The 17,384-nt window shown below is 17.8% G+C and overlaps 5 protein-coding genes and 1 non-coding gene across 6 annotated transcripts; 1 reads left to right on the top strand and 5 right to left on the bottom strand.

The window, feature by feature from the left end:
• Nucleotides 1–462: 462 nt before the first annotated feature.
• On the bottom strand, nucleotides 463–535 carry PADL01_0528600. Its single transcript has one exon. It is a non-coding gene; the product is annotated as a tRNA-Arg (tRNA).
• A 592-nt stretch (nucleotides 536–1,127) lies between these two features.
• PADL01_0528500 (cell cycle regulator protein, putative) lies at nucleotides 1,128–2,274 on the bottom strand (the record flags this gene model as incomplete). Its single annotated transcript, XM_028680685.1, has 6 exons — nucleotides 1,128–1,209; nucleotides 1,345–1,412; nucleotides 1,506–1,639; nucleotides 1,722–1,819; nucleotides 1,993–2,072; nucleotides 2,197–2,274. The coding sequence occupies 6 exons, from the start codon at nucleotides 2,272–2,274 to the stop codon at nucleotides 1,128–1,130; spliced, it is 540 nt and encodes a 179-aa protein (XP_028537137.1).
• Nucleotides 2,275–3,449: 1,175 nt separating this feature from the next.
• Nucleotides 3,450–9,287, bottom strand: PADL01_0528400 (conserved Plasmodium protein, unknown function; the record flags this gene model as incomplete). The annotated part of the gene is made up of 9 exons (XM_028680684.1): nucleotides 3,450–3,866; nucleotides 3,973–4,071; nucleotides 4,266–4,631; nucleotides 4,752–4,940; nucleotides 5,059–5,532; nucleotides 5,648–5,700; nucleotides 5,886–6,281; nucleotides 6,382–6,444; nucleotides 6,602–9,287. 9 exons carry the CDS (start codon nucleotides 9,285–9,287, stop codon nucleotides 3,450–3,452), a joined length of 4,743 nt encoding a protein of 1,580 aa, XP_028537136.1.
• Nucleotides 9,288–10,966: 1,679 nt separating this feature from the next.
• PADL01_0528300 (apicoplast TIC22 protein) lies at nucleotides 10,967–11,752 on the bottom strand (the record flags this gene model as incomplete). Its single annotated transcript, XM_028680683.1, has 1 exon — nucleotides 10,967–11,752. The coding sequence occupies one exon, from the start codon at nucleotides 11,750–11,752 to the stop codon at nucleotides 10,967–10,969; it is 786 nt and encodes a 261-aa protein (XP_028537135.1).
• Nucleotides 11,753–12,596: 844 nt separating this feature from the next.
• On the bottom strand, nucleotides 12,597–14,788 carry PADL01_0528200 (sugar transporter, putative; the record flags this gene model as incomplete). The annotated part of the gene is made up of 6 exons (XM_028680681.1): nucleotides 12,597–12,716; nucleotides 12,886–13,788; nucleotides 13,904–14,079; nucleotides 14,197–14,340; nucleotides 14,455–14,601; nucleotides 14,668–14,788. The coding sequence occupies 6 exons, from the start codon at nucleotides 14,786–14,788 to the stop codon at nucleotides 12,597–12,599; spliced, it is 1,611 nt and encodes a 536-aa protein (XP_028537134.1).
• Nucleotides 14,789–15,987: 1,199 nt separating this feature from the next.
• Nucleotides 15,988–16,751, top strand: PADL01_0528100 (conserved Plasmodium protein, unknown function; the record flags this gene model as incomplete). Its single annotated transcript, XM_028680680.1, has 2 exons — nucleotides 15,988–16,490; nucleotides 16,721–16,751. The coding sequence occupies 2 exons, from the start codon at nucleotides 15,988–15,990 to the stop codon at nucleotides 16,749–16,751; spliced, it is 534 nt and encodes a 177-aa protein (XP_028537133.1).
• Nucleotides 16,752–17,384: the final 633 nt, after the last annotated feature.

Genomic DNA, 17,384 nt, shown 5'->3' with positions numbered 1-17,384 from the left:
TATATATATATATTTTAATTGTTTCATTAAATATATTTTTTTTTTTTTTTATGTGATACAATTTTATAACTGTCCATTTTGTTTTAGTAATTTTTCTTTTTTTTAAACATATAATTAACCATTTTAAAAAATAGTTATATATATGTATAAAATAATAATATAAATTAATAAAAAGATATAAAAAAATTATTGTAAAAAAATTTAAATAAATAAAATAAAAAGCTAATAAATTTTATAAAAAAATATCACAAATGGTATATATTATATATATATATATATATATTTTTGTGTTATGCTTTAATATTTAAAAATAATTTTATTTTTTTAACATAATATATTTTATATTGTATTCTATTAATATATATTATTTTTATTACATTCAAATATTAATATATATATTAATTATTAATTGTTCAAATTTATTATAATTATAAGGAAATACTTTTAAACTTTTATTTGAAATAACGACGACGGGACTCGAACCCGCAATCTTCGGTTCCGAAGACCGACGCCTTATCCATTAGGCTACGCCGTCATAACTATTAATTCTTGAATTATTGATACTTATTATAATTATAAATATTTAAAAATACATATTTAATATATATAATTTTATATATATATTTCAATATTATCATAATTAAATTACTGGTATTTATTTAATATTTTCAATTCATTAAATTTATTTTATTATAATTTTATTATTATTTTTTTTTTTTAAAAGAAAAATAAAAAAGATACAAATGTTATATGAACTTGGTAAATATTTAAAAAAAAAAAAAAAAAAAAAAAAAAAAAAAAAAAAAAAAAATATTATTATATATATAAAAAAAAATAACTTTATATAATTTCATTATATGTAACAATATATAAGTTATAATACAGAAACAATAATATATTACATATTAAAAATGTAATATGATATTATTAATACATACATATATAATATATATATATATATGTGAACATTTTAATATTATAAAAAAAAAAAAGGAATGCGTATAACAAATGAGTACATTAAAAATGGTTAAATATTTTTAACGTTTAAATATTTTGATATTATATATTTTTTTTTTTTTTTGTAATTTATAATTATACTTATAAAATATATATGACAATTTATTGGTTTAAGTTTCTATTTTAAAATTCCACAATCCATCATTTAAATAATGTATGTTCTCAATACACATGTCCTTATTTATTTCAATACTATAAGAAAAAATAAAAAATATGATAAGATATATAAATAAATAATTATGAATATATAAATGTGTACATAATAATTATAAATTATATATAACTCATAAAAGTACACAATATATTTATATGTATAATTATTCTTACATTTCTTTTGATGACATTGTGGTAATTCCTACAGCACAAGGAAATTCTTTATCTTCTGCTCTTATTTGCTATAAAAATTGTAAATATAAATATAATTATATATATATATATATATATATATATATATATAATATAATTATGTATTATATTATTCCACTTACTACAACTGTATTTGCTTCAACATCATCAAGTTTGCCTCCAGGAGATGTTACTCCAGGGCACATAATATTGGAACCTCTTAGTACGTGTTTTATTGCTCCTTTATCAACTTGTATTTGAGGCATCATAAAAGGATCTTTAAAAAAAAAAAAAATATAAAATATAAAACATATACATATATATATATATATATATTTATTTATTTTATATATTATTACATTTGTGTACTAATTTTAAATTTGGTATCCATGGTCCATTTCTTATTTGGAAAAATAAAAGCTCATTATTTCCAAGAATAACCGTAACATGATTAATACTAAAAAAATAAAAAAAATAAGTACACATATAGGTTTATTTATACATATCATATGAACATTTAAAAAATATATAGCATACATATATACATACATATATATATATATATATATATATATATATATATATATATATATATATATATATATATATATATGTATATATTTTTATTACCATTTTCCTAAAAATAAGGAACCCTTTTTTGGGAAAATATTTTCAATATGATCTTCCAACTTGGGATATTGTTTTAATATCTTCACAAAAAAAAAAAAATAAAATAAAATAATAATAAATATATTAATATATATATATATATATATATATATATATTATGCTTAATATATGGTTTATTCATTTAATCAAAAAAAAGAAATATACCGTTGCTTTTATGCTCCTTTGAACTGATGATTTCATCAAATTCTGAGATGAAATATTTTCAACAGAAAAACTTTTCATGGTCTCATAATATTATATCTTTTGTTATATATATATATATATATATATATATATTATATTTTTTATATTTTTTTCCAAACGTTCCTAAGAGCTTATAAAATTTAAAATTTTATAAAAAAATATGTACTTATATAGAACATAATTTTTTATTTTATCTCTTTTTAAATTATATTAAAAAGCAAATCAGATAAAAGAAAAAGAAAATTTTGGCATATTATATTTTAAATTATATATATATATCATAAGTCAGAAGATAAATATAAAAAAAAAATAACAAATATATACAAAATATATAGTATATTATTATATATGTATATAGTAAAAAATATTAAAAAATATATTAGCCTAATGATACTATTAATATATTATATATATAATATATATTTACCTATATATTTATTTTCAAGTTTTCATTTTTATTCCTTTAAATAATTATATATTATATATCAATAAATTATTTTATTATATATATATATAATATAATATTGTTTTATTCCAAAAAATAAAATAAATAAAATAAAATAAATACTTATTTATATATTTATATATATATATTTATCTTATTCCTGGAAATATAATGCTTTTCTCCTTTACCATATAATATATATTAATATTCTATTTATTTGTGAATACCTGACATTTTAATTATAACCTTTTTAAAACTCTTTTTTTCAAATTTTCTTTTATTTTATCAAAATATAAAAGAAACGTTATTCAAAACTTGAAAGTTATTACAATATATGTGATAGATTATTTTAATTTTTTTTTTATTTTCCAGGAGAAAAAAAAATATATATAAATAAGAAAGGAAGAAAGAATAGGCACACTAAAAATATAAGAATTAAAAAGTATGAAAAAAAAAAAAAAAATAATAAAAATAAGAAATAAATTAAATATGTAATAAAAATAATTATTATTTTTAAAAAAAAATGCAAAAAAATTACAAAAAATACAACACGATACAAAAATGTAGGAGCATAATATATATATATAATATATATATAATATTATGGAAAGAAGAAGAAAAAAAAAATTACACAGTTAATGTAAGCATATAACCTCCAAAAAATATACATATATATAATATATATATATATATATATATTCATATGTGTGTATAACAACCCTTTAGTAATATATAAAATTCTTAAAGATTATCATACTGTGATCTGTGATTAATCTTTCTCTTCATTTTTATTTTCATCATCTATGGCATCATTTTCATCAGGAATTTTTTTTTCATCATCTTTAATATCAGCATTACTATTAGTTTCATTCATATCTTTTAATTCATCAATATTTGAATTGTCACTGTAAGAACACACTGTCATAGGTAAGTGATGAGAAACAAAAAAAGAAGTTGGTGTTTTAAAAGATTCAGCATTTATATCCATTTTATTACATTTCAAATTTTCTAAAAGTTTTGAAAGTAATCCTTCTTCACTCATATCTTTCATAGATAATAATTGACTTTTAACGTCATCATTTGATATCATTCTTCCTTCGATAATTTTTGCAAAGGCGTTTAAGTTTATTTCTACTTTGTTCAGGTAATCTAGTAATCCCATTCTGTGTTTAATACCTTCAATAATCTACATATATATAAAAATATATAAATATATGAAATATGTAAATGTTTATAAATATATATATATATATATATATATATATATATATATTTCTTATCATTTGTATTACCTTCTTTTGTATAATTTTTTTATTTTGTTTATTTTCATTTTTCCAATCTTCTCTAATTTGGTTAATTGAATATTCCAAATCCATATCCCAATTTATATCCTTCAAAATAAAATAAAATAAAATACATATATATATATATATATTATATTATATTATATAATAATTTGGTGATACTCCAATTTTTTAATATAAAAAAGATATATTCATAATATACACAAAGGTTTATACATTCACATATACATTTATATGTATCATATTTTTTTTTTTTTTTTTTTTTTTTTTTTTTTTTTTACCTCTATTAAATTTAATATGGTCATATTCGAAGGATCAAACTTATTTATATCTGCATCATTAATTTCTGGTATTGTTATATCATCAGTATTTACATTTAATTCAACATTAGCTTTTTTTATTTCGTCAAGAGATAGATGAAAATCGTTAACTGTTTTTTCTCCATATAATGATAATAAAGAACTCATAATATTATTGGGATCAATATTGATGGATTCAAGTATATCTGAAATTTTATTCCACTCATCTATTAGCATACTCATACATTCACTTTGTTTTTCCCAATATTCGCATATTAAATTATGTTCTTCAATTTTTATTTCTTTTTCTTTATCGCTCATTTTGGACTTTACATCATATTCTTTCTTCTAAAAATAAATATAAATAAATAAATAAATAAATATATATATATATATATATATATTTATATTTATATATGCACAATATAATGTATTCATCTTATTATTGTTTTATTCCCTTCATCTTACCAATTCCTCTTCCTTCGATGGTTCCATTGCATTTGCCTCAAAAAATTTCTTCTTTATCTCATTATTTATTTGATTTCCTAATAAAGATATTAATTTCAACATCATTTTCTTTCTCTTCTCATTAAACACTTCTTTAATTTCAGCTCTCTCCAAACTTTTAACAATGAACTTGTAATAATTATTTGACACCTTCAAAAAAAAAAAAAAAAAAATTATATTCATATGTAATATTCAATACATTTAAACAAAGAATATATCTTATATATTCATTAAATAATGTATTATTATATCAGTTATATATTATTACCGTTAATGCTAAATTCAAAAGCTTTGCATTATTATTTTGACCCATTAACTGAGAATAATCTATAGAATCCTTATAATATTTCTCAAAAGGATTAGGTATATCATATTTTTCTAATAATCCTGTAACTTGTTGAATTTTCTTTAATTTAATTTCGGTTGCTTTCTTTACTTTATTTGAATCTAACACTATTTTATTATTTGTTTCATTTTTCTTTTCATTTCTTGGTTTTGCTTTGGAATCATCAAATATGGATGCTCTTTTTCTTTCTGTTACATCTCTATCGATCTTTAAATTCTTCAATTCATCAGATAATATATGCTCCTCTATTTTTTTATTTAATTCTTTCATCTTTTCAACAGAATCATCTTTTTCTGTTTGCATGTTTTTTTCTTCATTGTCTGACAATCTAAATTTGACACTGAGCGACGAGCCATTCTTATTTCTAAGAGAGTTTCCCCTGATAATGGATTTGAGCTACAAAAAAAAAAAAAAAAATATATATATATATATACATACATATAATAATATATATACATATTTATATATTTTCATATATATAATTGTTGAGTATATAAAAATATATATTTACATTTTTGTCGTTTTCTCCGCCACTTAAGGATTCTTTTGATTTTTCTAAAGATTCTGAAATGAAAAAAATTTAAAACGTATATTTATACATATATATATATATATATATATATATATATATATATATATATATTGTAATTTACGTATATAATTTTTTGTGACATGTTATTATAAATAACAATATGATGTATCATTCAATTTTATATTATCATTTATATATATATATATATATCTTATACCCTTTAATGATTCATCAGATAATGGAACTACACATGAAGCAATGTTTGGAATGTCCTCATGCTTATAATAATTTGTTGTAACAATATGTTGTTTTACATTCATATTCTGATTAACAAAAAGTGGAGATGGTGATTTTAAAGTTACATGTGTAATTTCATCAAATTCATTTATTTCTACTACTGATTTAGGTATTAATGCATAAACTTTTTCATCTAAATTTTCATTTTTTGATAAAGCCTTTAATACATTAGGATCTACATTATCACTAATTGGAATAGCTGAACTATACATATCTACTAATGACTTTCTACTATCTTCTACACTTTTTTTTTTTTTTTTTTTTACTTGTTTCTTATTCTCTGCAGGAAGTCGTATAATCGTCAGAGCTCCTTTTTCTGCATCAAAAGGATAAAGAAAAAAATAAAAAAAAAAATAAAAAATAAATATATATAAATAAATAAATAAATATATATATATATATAATTTTAATATTACCATTTTGAGTATCATAGGGGTAGCCATTTTGATAGTTTCTCATATCTTCATGCTTTTCCATATCTACAAAAAAAAAAACACAAAAATATTTAATTGCACATATATATATATATATATATATAATATTTTTTTCTTTTTATTGATAAAATATATTTATGTTCATATTCCTTTATTTATTTTTTTTTTTATTTTTTTTTTTTTTTTATTTATTTTTGTTTACCAGAATATTGAGCATTTAAATAAAGATCACCTCGATAAGCATCATAAGCTTCATGCCTCTCTGGAGTATTATCCATATTAGAGTAAAGTTCTGACTGATAATTTTTATAAGCATAAGCCGAATAATCATTATTTTTATAACCTTCTTTTAAAGGATTTATTAGATTCTCATGACATGCTCTTTTCATATTCCTATCATTCATAAATTTAAAATTCACTTTTTTATTATATAGATTTTTCTCATTTCTCATAATATATTGTTTATCCATATTTACATCACCTTTTATATTATCATATAAATTATTATTTTCATACGCCTCATCTAATTGATACATTCCATGTACTTCTTCATTTGAATTATTATATTTTATTACCATCATATCGTTATTATCATAATTCATAGTATTCTTATTTTTATAATTCATATCCATTTTATCTACATTTTTTATTCCTTGTCTTCTTAATTGACTTTCATCATATTTTGGTGAGCTACCAAAATGAGGAAGATTTTTTTTCATATTACCTTTGTTATCTCTCATCATATTATTTATGATAATTTTATCTTGTTGTAATTTATTATTATTATTATTATTGTTATTATTATTGTTATTATTGTTATCATTGATTAGAATTTCTTTTCTAATACCATAAGGAATATTATTTGTCATATGTATATTATCATTTATATCATTAACATATTCTTGTGGCATAATTTTTTTGGTACCTTCCTTTTTATTATATTCATAATTTTTAGACATAACTACACCTACGTCTCCTTTTTCTATATATCGATGTTTATCCATATGAATCATATGATCATTTTTAAAAGATTGTTTATAATTCTTTTTTATTGCATTTTCATATTCATATTCAGATAAGTGTGCATATTCCATAGGTACTACGTTACAATTATTTTTATCTATACCCATAACACCACCAGCTATACTACTATTATTAATATTATTAATATTATTATTTTTTATTTTTTTTGTATCATTATTTTTAATATCACTATTATTAGTATCATTTGTCATCATGTTATATTTATTTTCTATTTTTTCTATATGAACTAATTTTTTTTTTTCATCCATATAATCTATATTATTCTGAGAAGGTGCATCCATCACAGCTTCCTTTCTCATATTATGATGATGAGGATCTATAAATTTGGATCCGAATTTTTTCTCTAAATTGTTCTGATTAGAATATGTAGAATCAATAGTACTCAACGAAAAATTGTGATATTCCTTTTTTCTATTACCTTCATTATCTGCATCATTGTTATTATTATTTATATTATTGTTCATATTATTGTTCATATTATTGTTCATATTATTATTATTTGTTATATTTGCTCTTTCTTTATTGTGATTAACATAATTGTGATACTTCATCATATGATTAGAACTAATTTTTTCTTCATCCATATTAGTATTCTTATCATCTACAATATATTTTACAACACTTCCCATTTGTTTATCATGTGGTATATATAAATTATTTTGATTCATCATCATATTCTTTTTATTCATATTTTTATTTTTTCCAAATTCATTATTTGTATTAAGTGCCATATCATGTTTCTCCATATTATTTTCTAAAAACTCATCATTATTTAAACTATCTTTAGTAACGCTATCATTTTTTAATAAATCCGCGTTTGCTATATTGTTGTTGATAGATTTATTAGTATCATCTTTAATAATACCACTATTATTATTATTATTATTACTATTTAGTGTGTTCATATTATTAATATTATTCATATTATCTTCATTATCATTTAAATCGTAAGCAACAGGAGCATTCATTTTATCCCTCATATGAAATGTTGAAGACATTTTTTTAGATATCATAATACCTCTTGAATCTGTAGGAGAAATATAATTTCCCTTGATTCTATTAATTCTAGAATATTTAAAATTCATATTGGGTTCATTATTTTTTGTGTATCCTACATTCCTTTGATTAAAATTTTTATATTTCTCATAATTATCATATGAATCATAATTTTCATTGTTTTTTTTATTATACTCATAATTTAATTTTACATTATTTGGATAAGCCTCTACATTATTATTTGTGATTTTATATTCATTATAATTTTGTTGCATATTACTATTTGGATTATTATTATTATTATTATTATTATTTGTATTATTATTTATATTATTATTTATATTATCATTCACATCATTATATGCACATGCATTGTTAATCTTGTCATTTTCGTTGAATGTCTCTAATCTTCTAAATTTTGATCTATCTTTTATTACATTATTTTCATCAAAATAATTTTTATCTACATAATTATTTTTATTATCATTCATATTTTTTATTTTCATATAATTCTTTTCATTACCATTATGTTTATCATAATATATTTGTTTATTAAAATCGTTATTATTAAAATCATTACTATTATTATTATTATATGTATCATTTTTTAAAAGATGTTTTTTATTTATATCCTTCATATTATAACTGTACATCTTTTCATTTCCTACATCTATATTCCTATTTACATTATTCATATACTTATCATTTGTTATAATATTATTATTCTCACCTGATGGGTCAAATGCAAATATCTTGTCTGCTCTCGATTTCTTTATTTTAAGCATATCATTCATATCTGGTTTTTTTTCTAAATTTGAAAATATTTTTCTACCATTATAATTATTCATTGTGTCCTCAACTATTCATAAGGAAAATAAAAATAAAAAAAAAAAAAAAAAAAAAAAGGACAAGAAAACACACGACAGATACAATTTTTAAGGGGAGTTGATAAGATATGGTATGTATATAAGGAAATATATATATATATATATATATATATATATATATTATATATATATAATATATTTATATATTTATTTGTTAATTTATATTGAACAAAGATGCTGAAACAAAAAAGAATAAAAATGGATATTATAAATCAGTAAATACGTTAGTAATTTTTTAATATTTTCAAAACGACTTAACACTAAAAATATGAAAAATAAAATAAGAAAATAAATATATACATATACATAAGTATATATTTATATAATATGTATATATATAAATTACCTTATGTAATTTTTAATTTTCAGTTTATAATTTTTTTTCTTATACACTATATCTTGTTTATAAAAAATAAATAAATAAAAAAATAAATATATATATATATATATATATGAGGATAAAAAATACGTATCTTTAAAAAAAAAAAAAAAAAAAAAAATACATATAATCGTAAAAATTATATAAAAATTTTGTTTTTTTTATAAAAGGAGAAAAATTAAAATATTAATAAAAAAAAAAAAAAAAAAAAAAAAAAAAACTAATAAAATTAATATCATTAATATAATTAATATTGTATATATATATATATATATATATATATATATATATATATATAGTAGTAAGATTTTATATATTCGTATTTTCCATTCAATTTATTTCTTTTTTCTTTCAACTTATATATTTCTTTTTCTTTCAATTTGTATTATCATTAAACGCTAAAATTTTTAAAAACATAAAAAATACGAAGAATTATTTTTTTTTTTATTGTGTGTGTGTGCAAATATAAGGATATCATTTTTTTTTTCTTTTTTTGGTAGTGTATTTTTTATTTCATATTATCATTAACATTTTTTTTTATATAAAATATAAAGAGAAAAAATAATATATTAAAATAAAAAAATATATATATGTATATAAATAATATATTATATTATATATTATAATTTTTTATTGGTAGTACGCATAAATATATGTATATACTCACAAAAGATTTTATTATAAATAAATAATATATTAAATAATGATTTATTAATGATAATATATAAATATATATATAAATATATATATATATATATATAATTAACTTGTTTGTAAAAGTGTATAATATATAGGTATATTTTTTTTATATGCATTTTTTACAATAATATTATAGTAATTTATTTAATTTATTATACCATTATATTTAAGTTAAAAAAAAAAGAAAACAAAACGAAACAAAAAAATTAAAAAAATTAAAAACATAAAAATAGATATTCAAAATGGAAGGATTATTAAAGCATATATAAAAGAAATCAATATATTATTTTATAACAAAAAAATTAAAAATTTAAAATAAATAAATATAATATATATATTATATATATTTATTTATTTATATATATTCTTAAAAGCGATAAAATATATTTCCTTTTATATATATTTTAAAAGTATGTTTTTTTTGTTCCAATATTCAACTTATCTAGATATTTCACACTTTTACTACTGGGTACAAATCCAAATTTTTTATGATCATCCTATAAAAAAAAATTAAATATATATGTATATATATATATATATATATATATATATATTTATTTATTTATTTATTTAATTTTTTTTTTTTTTTTTTTTTAATTCTTACCGTAAATATTAAATCCACCATATTGAGCACCTTAATTTTGTAATTTCCTTTTGATAAGGTTTGATCCTTGTGATGTTCAATAGCTTCTTTTAAATCTTCAAGGTCAAAAAATAAAGGAATAATATTTATTCCATCCTTTTGAATATATAAATTTTCTGCATAAAAAACAGGATACATTAATTCGCTTTTCTTTGTAAAAGATAAATAATATAGAGCATTCTGTAATTGTCTTTTTGATGATATAAGCTTCCAATAAATATTTTGTTTTTTTTTTGAATCATCATTATTTCCTTCCATTTTTTCTAATTGTAAAAATTCCTTTATTAATTCATATGCCTTCTTCATTGTTATGTTATGAATTTTTATATTACCATTATACTTCATACCATTATATTTTATCATATCATTAATCATATTTTCAGCATCATATGGACACAGAAACATATAACACACTTGTTTCTCATTTTCTTGAAATATATATGGTGAACTATTATAATTTGTTATCAAGAAAACAGGTATCACTTCTAGCTTTTCTTCAATGGGCCTTTCATCATATCTTTTCTTCCAAAAAGATAAACGCCATTTATTCTTCAACATACATAAATTACAATCAATTACTCTCTTTTTCTTATGCACATTATTTCTTAAATATATACTATTAATATCACTCGATAAACCCTTAAATGTTTTTAAACAATATATACCTCTTGCTAAATATAGGCAAATGAAAAGAAGGAAGCACATTATAAAATATTAGCAAATATTTCAAACACAAAAAAAAATAAAATAATAAATAAATTAATATATATAAATATATAAATATATATATATATATATATGTATGAAAGAAATTCCTGTTTCTTCTTTTTCTCGTTAAGAAATTTCCACACAAATATAAAATCAGTTAATATACTTTATTATTCAATAGATCTTTTTATAAATTTCATATTTTTCTTTTAATTGTTTACATTTTTTTATATCTTGCACGTAACAATATATATATATATAAATATATAATTATTTTTTATTAATTTGGGTGTCCTTTTAAATATAAATGATCACACATATATATATATATATATATATAATATAAAAAAAGAACTTTTTTACAATATTATATTTTCTTCATAAGTTATATACACCAACATTATAAAAACATCAATCATATAATAAGAATTGCATTCATATGGATATATAAATATATATATTTTTTTTACTCTTTCTCATAAATATATAACAAAAAAAAAAAAAAAAAAAAGAAAAGATAAAATGTGTTTATTCAAAAAAAATATTAACAATTCAATATATTTTGAATAATATTGAAAGGTTTATTCATGAGAAGAAAAAGAAAACATCGCCTTGTATTTATAATTAATAAACCAGATAAAGCATGAATAAAAAAAAAATATATATATATATATAATATTATATATATTTTATATACACATTTTATACATATAATTAATAAGGCCTTTTTTTTTTTTTTTTTTTTTTTTTTTTTTGTATAAAAAAGTTTTGATATATAAATATTTTAAATGGTCCATATATATATATATATATATATATATATATATATATGTATATAATCTCAATTCGATATTAAAGTGTTATTATTTAATTTACAAAAGGGTAATAAAATTTTTCCTGGGTTTAATGGATCTTCAACACATTGTCCCATTTTTCTCATTTTAATTCCATTTAATATTTTCTACAAAATGAAATATGTACATATATATTTATATATATAATAATAAAAAGGAAAGAAAACAGAAATTTCCTTTTTTGTATTTCATTTAATTTTTTTTTTCACCCACATTTTATGTCCTCTTTTCTCTTTTATTTATATATATATATATATATATATTTTTATTTTTTACCTTATGGTTGAATCTATCAAGAGGGTAAAAAAACATGGTTATGAGTATTACAAAAAATGTGAGACATATGAATGCACATAAGGATGATCGTATTGCCCTTATAAATTGTTTCTTATTATATCCATTTATTGATTTTATATCATTAAATATATTTATATAATACAATGAAAATTTTAATCCTATGCCAGCAATTATGTTTGATATACACATAAAAATTCCTTCATATGTAGTATAATTTCTTATGCCATATAAAAATTCAATATAATTGATAACATCACCTTTCATTGATTCTGATATAGAAAAAAAGCTACCTGTTGTTAAACCTCCAATTATAAAAAAAAAAAGAAATAACACTTGATCATTTTTATCAACTACAAAAGAACAAGTAGTTAATGATATACATAATAAACCTGATGCTAATATATATTTATATTTCTTTTCATCAACTGATAATATTTTATTAATATATATCCAAAGAGGTATACCAATAATCATGCATGTTGTAAAAAATAAGGGACTCCAGTTTATTAAAAAATTAGACTGTATTATATACCTACAAAAATATGGTAATAACATACAACAAACAGCACTACATAATAATGTAAATGAATAAGAAATTAATAATAATATGAATGGTCTATTATTAAATATATTCTTTATCATTTTATAATTATTTACATGACACAGCTCTACAAAATCGTCTTTATAGTTATAATCTTTATTAATTAATACTACCACTGTTATGAATATTCCACATAAATATAATATGCTGTATATAAATGTTATTATGAATATATATTTTTTTTTCTCTTTATATGTATATCCTTCTGAAAAGGATCCTAATAATCCGTTCAATAAGCTGCATGACATAGAACCAATGATGGAAACATACCAATTGAACAACTGCTCAGAAAAAGGGATGAACATAAAATATATATATATATATATATATATATATATATATATTTATTTATATATGTATATATATGTATATATATATATTTTATTTTTGTTTTACTTGTAGTTTTTTTCTTTCGTCGTAGTTATATGTTAAATGCGAAGCTAGCGATTCGTAAGCAACCTCACTACACCCCCATGAGATACCAAATAGGATAGACCAAATATAAGACCATAATTTTAATTTCCAAATGGAATTGAACATAAGAGGAGGATTCAAAAATAAAAAGAACGATACTTTCACAGGATATATAAAATATATATATATATATATATATATATATTAATTTCATTGACATAATATATTTCATTTCATTTTATTTTTATTTTTTTTTTTTTCATTTTAATGTGTACTTGCTTGAAATATAGAAGATAATAATAAAAAAGACATCCCCTTTCCATATATTTTAAAACATATACTTTTAGATTTATGACTGATGCAACCAAAAAAGATTTCAATAAAGGCATAAAGGAACATTAATGTTAAATGAATATTTCCTACAGTTTCTACAAATTAAACGAGACAATATATATATATAATATATATATGTTCTTATATGTCTCATTATGTTATATAATTTTTTTTTTTTTATTACTTACGGGTGCTTAAACCCACAATGTTTGTATAAAAATAAGAACCATAAATAGTTGATATTAAATTCATTCCCCCCACACCAATCATAGGACAAGAAAAAGTAATAATCGTGCAGAGTTTTAACTTTTTTATTTTTTCATGTTTTACAAGTGGTATATCCAAATCTTACATAAAAATAAATATATATATATATATATATGATAATATTTTGATTTTCTTTTAATTGTTACATGTTGAATAATTCCCTCTTTTGTTATTTAGTAAAGGATTTTTCGAATAATCATCATTTTCATCATTTTTTATAGAACAATTTATAATAAGCTTATTAAAACTATTTTGATCTTCTATCATATTATTATGAACATTGGATTATTTATTTATTTATTTATTTTTTTTTTTACCAACATAACATACACGTTATAATATATATATATATATATATATATATGTATGAAAACAAAATAAAAACAGTGACCCTATATTATATGTGTAACCGTTGACATAAAAAATTATATATTTTTTAATATATATTAAGAACATTACGTGGACAGGTAACAAATAAAAAATAAAAAGAATAAACTATTTCATATTTAATATTATAAAAATAAAAGCGCTACACAGAACTAATCCAACAAATTTTTATAAATCATTATAACATAGTACTTTTATATATATATATATTAATTTTTATATAGAATAATCTTATAATATCATATTAAAAAATAAAAAAATAAAAATTTTCTTAAAAATATATAACTTACAAAATATACTAAAAATTAAATTACATCATTTTATTATTTATGTTATATATAATTCTGCAATGATTGAGCCTATGTTCTTTTAAGATTTTTTAAAAGAAATAAGATAAATTATTTGTTAACACATAATAATAGGCATTTAATAAAAATGCCCACAAATATTTTTTATAATATAAAAAGATTAAATAAGAATAAGAAAAAGTTTTTTTCTTTATACCTTGAATATTAATTATTTATATATGCCCACATAAATGAATAAATATATATATATAATATATATATATAATTAGAGTATTATATATTAATATGTTAATCTCTATATTACATATTAAAATATTAACAATACAACACAATACATATATACTCAAAACAGGTATCAAAAATAATGATATTATATAAACATATATATTAATATATATATATTTATTTATTTATACTATTCCCTTATTTTTTATTCGCACCTTATTTTATAAAATATCTTTAAATATTCAAAAAATTGAAGAAAAAATAAGAAATTTATACATAAAAAATATAATATAATTTGTAAGAAAAAAAAAAAAAAAAAAAAAAAAAAAAAAATCATATATTATTAAAATAAAATGGATATATTCCATCATCCTTAGTTTCCTTTTTATACATTTTTTTTTTTTTTATCATTTCACACGGAAAAAAAAAAAATTAATAATATAACCTACCAAATTATAAACATAGATAAATAAATAAATATATATATATATATTTTTATATATATTTATTTATTTATATATATATGTATTAATGTTTTGTCCATTTATGTTTCTTTTGAAAATAATTGTAATAATAATTTTTATAAAATACAATGTGGTTAATTGTTTGCTAAAAAGTCCATGTAATAACAGTAGCTTAAGAAACAATATAATTTCTGAAAGAATATGTAATATTAAATTACCTACGTTAAGTTATAAAAATATATTATTTAATCGACATGGAAAACGAAGAAATATGAATTCTTCTCTTTTCATTCAATTTAAAGAGAAAAAAAAATTACCACATCTTTTATGCTTTCATAGTAAGGATTGTGAATATTGTAATAGCATGGAAAAATTATTAACACGATTAAAAGAAGAAGAACAAGTTCATATTTTAAAATTAGAAATGTATGATAATTCATATAATTTTGAATTATTACAACAACTAGATTATAATAATTTATGTGGAGGATTACCTTATTATTATAATTTAAAAACACATTATAATATATGTGGAGCAACAACATATCATAATCTAAGAAACTGGGCAATAGACAAAAAATGCAAGTAAGAAATAATATATTATAAATATAAATATAAATATATATATATATATATATATGTAGATAGGACAGTTTTTTTTTTTTTTTTTTTTTTTTTTTTTTTTTTTTTTCCCCATAAAATATATTTACAGTTTTAAATAGTTTCATTATATTACATATTATATTTTATTTTTTATTTTTTATTTTTTATTTTTTATTTTTTATTTTTTATTTTTTATTTTTTATTTTTATCAGCCCAAACGAACCACCAAACGAAGAGTTTTAAAAATAACAATATATAAATATATATGTGATGTCAGAATTTATTTTGTAATTCTCAAATGATTTTATAAAATTAAAATTTTTTTTTTTTTTTTATTACTAACAAGTGATAGCAAAATGTATAAAAGGAAAATATGATCAAATAATATAAATCTTATATCATTTAAAAGAAAACACCAATTCCTTAAGGAACTATAAAAAATCACATAAATATATATATATATATATATATATATATATATATATAATATATTTATTTAATATATTTTTTTGTTGTATAATAAAATATTTATATAAAAAATATATATATTACAATATATAGTATATTTATATTTTTTTATATTATATAATTTATTTATTAAAATATAAAATAAACATTGTTTTTTTTTTTTTTTTTTTTTTCTATAAAATATAAATATATTTAGTGTAAAAAAATTATATATATATATAATGTTATATTTATAAACATTTCCTTTATTTTCAATTTTTTTTCTTTTTTCTATTATTAATAAAAAATATATATATATTATATAATTATATATATGCAATATATATATTTATAAATTACATTTATATAAAAAAACACGTCATTTTTTCTTCATATAATTATATATAATAAGAGCAGTAATAAATATAA

Source organism: Plasmodium sp. gorilla clade G2, assembly GCF_900097015.1.
Source record: "Plasmodium sp. gorilla clade G2 genome assembly, chromosome: 5".
Lineage (NCBI taxonomy): Eukaryota > Apicomplexa > Aconoidasida > Haemosporida > Plasmodiidae > Plasmodium > Plasmodium adleri (nom. inval.).
Note: the sequence above shows the minus strand (reverse complement) of the source record. Positions and strands in the feature narration are given on the sequence as shown.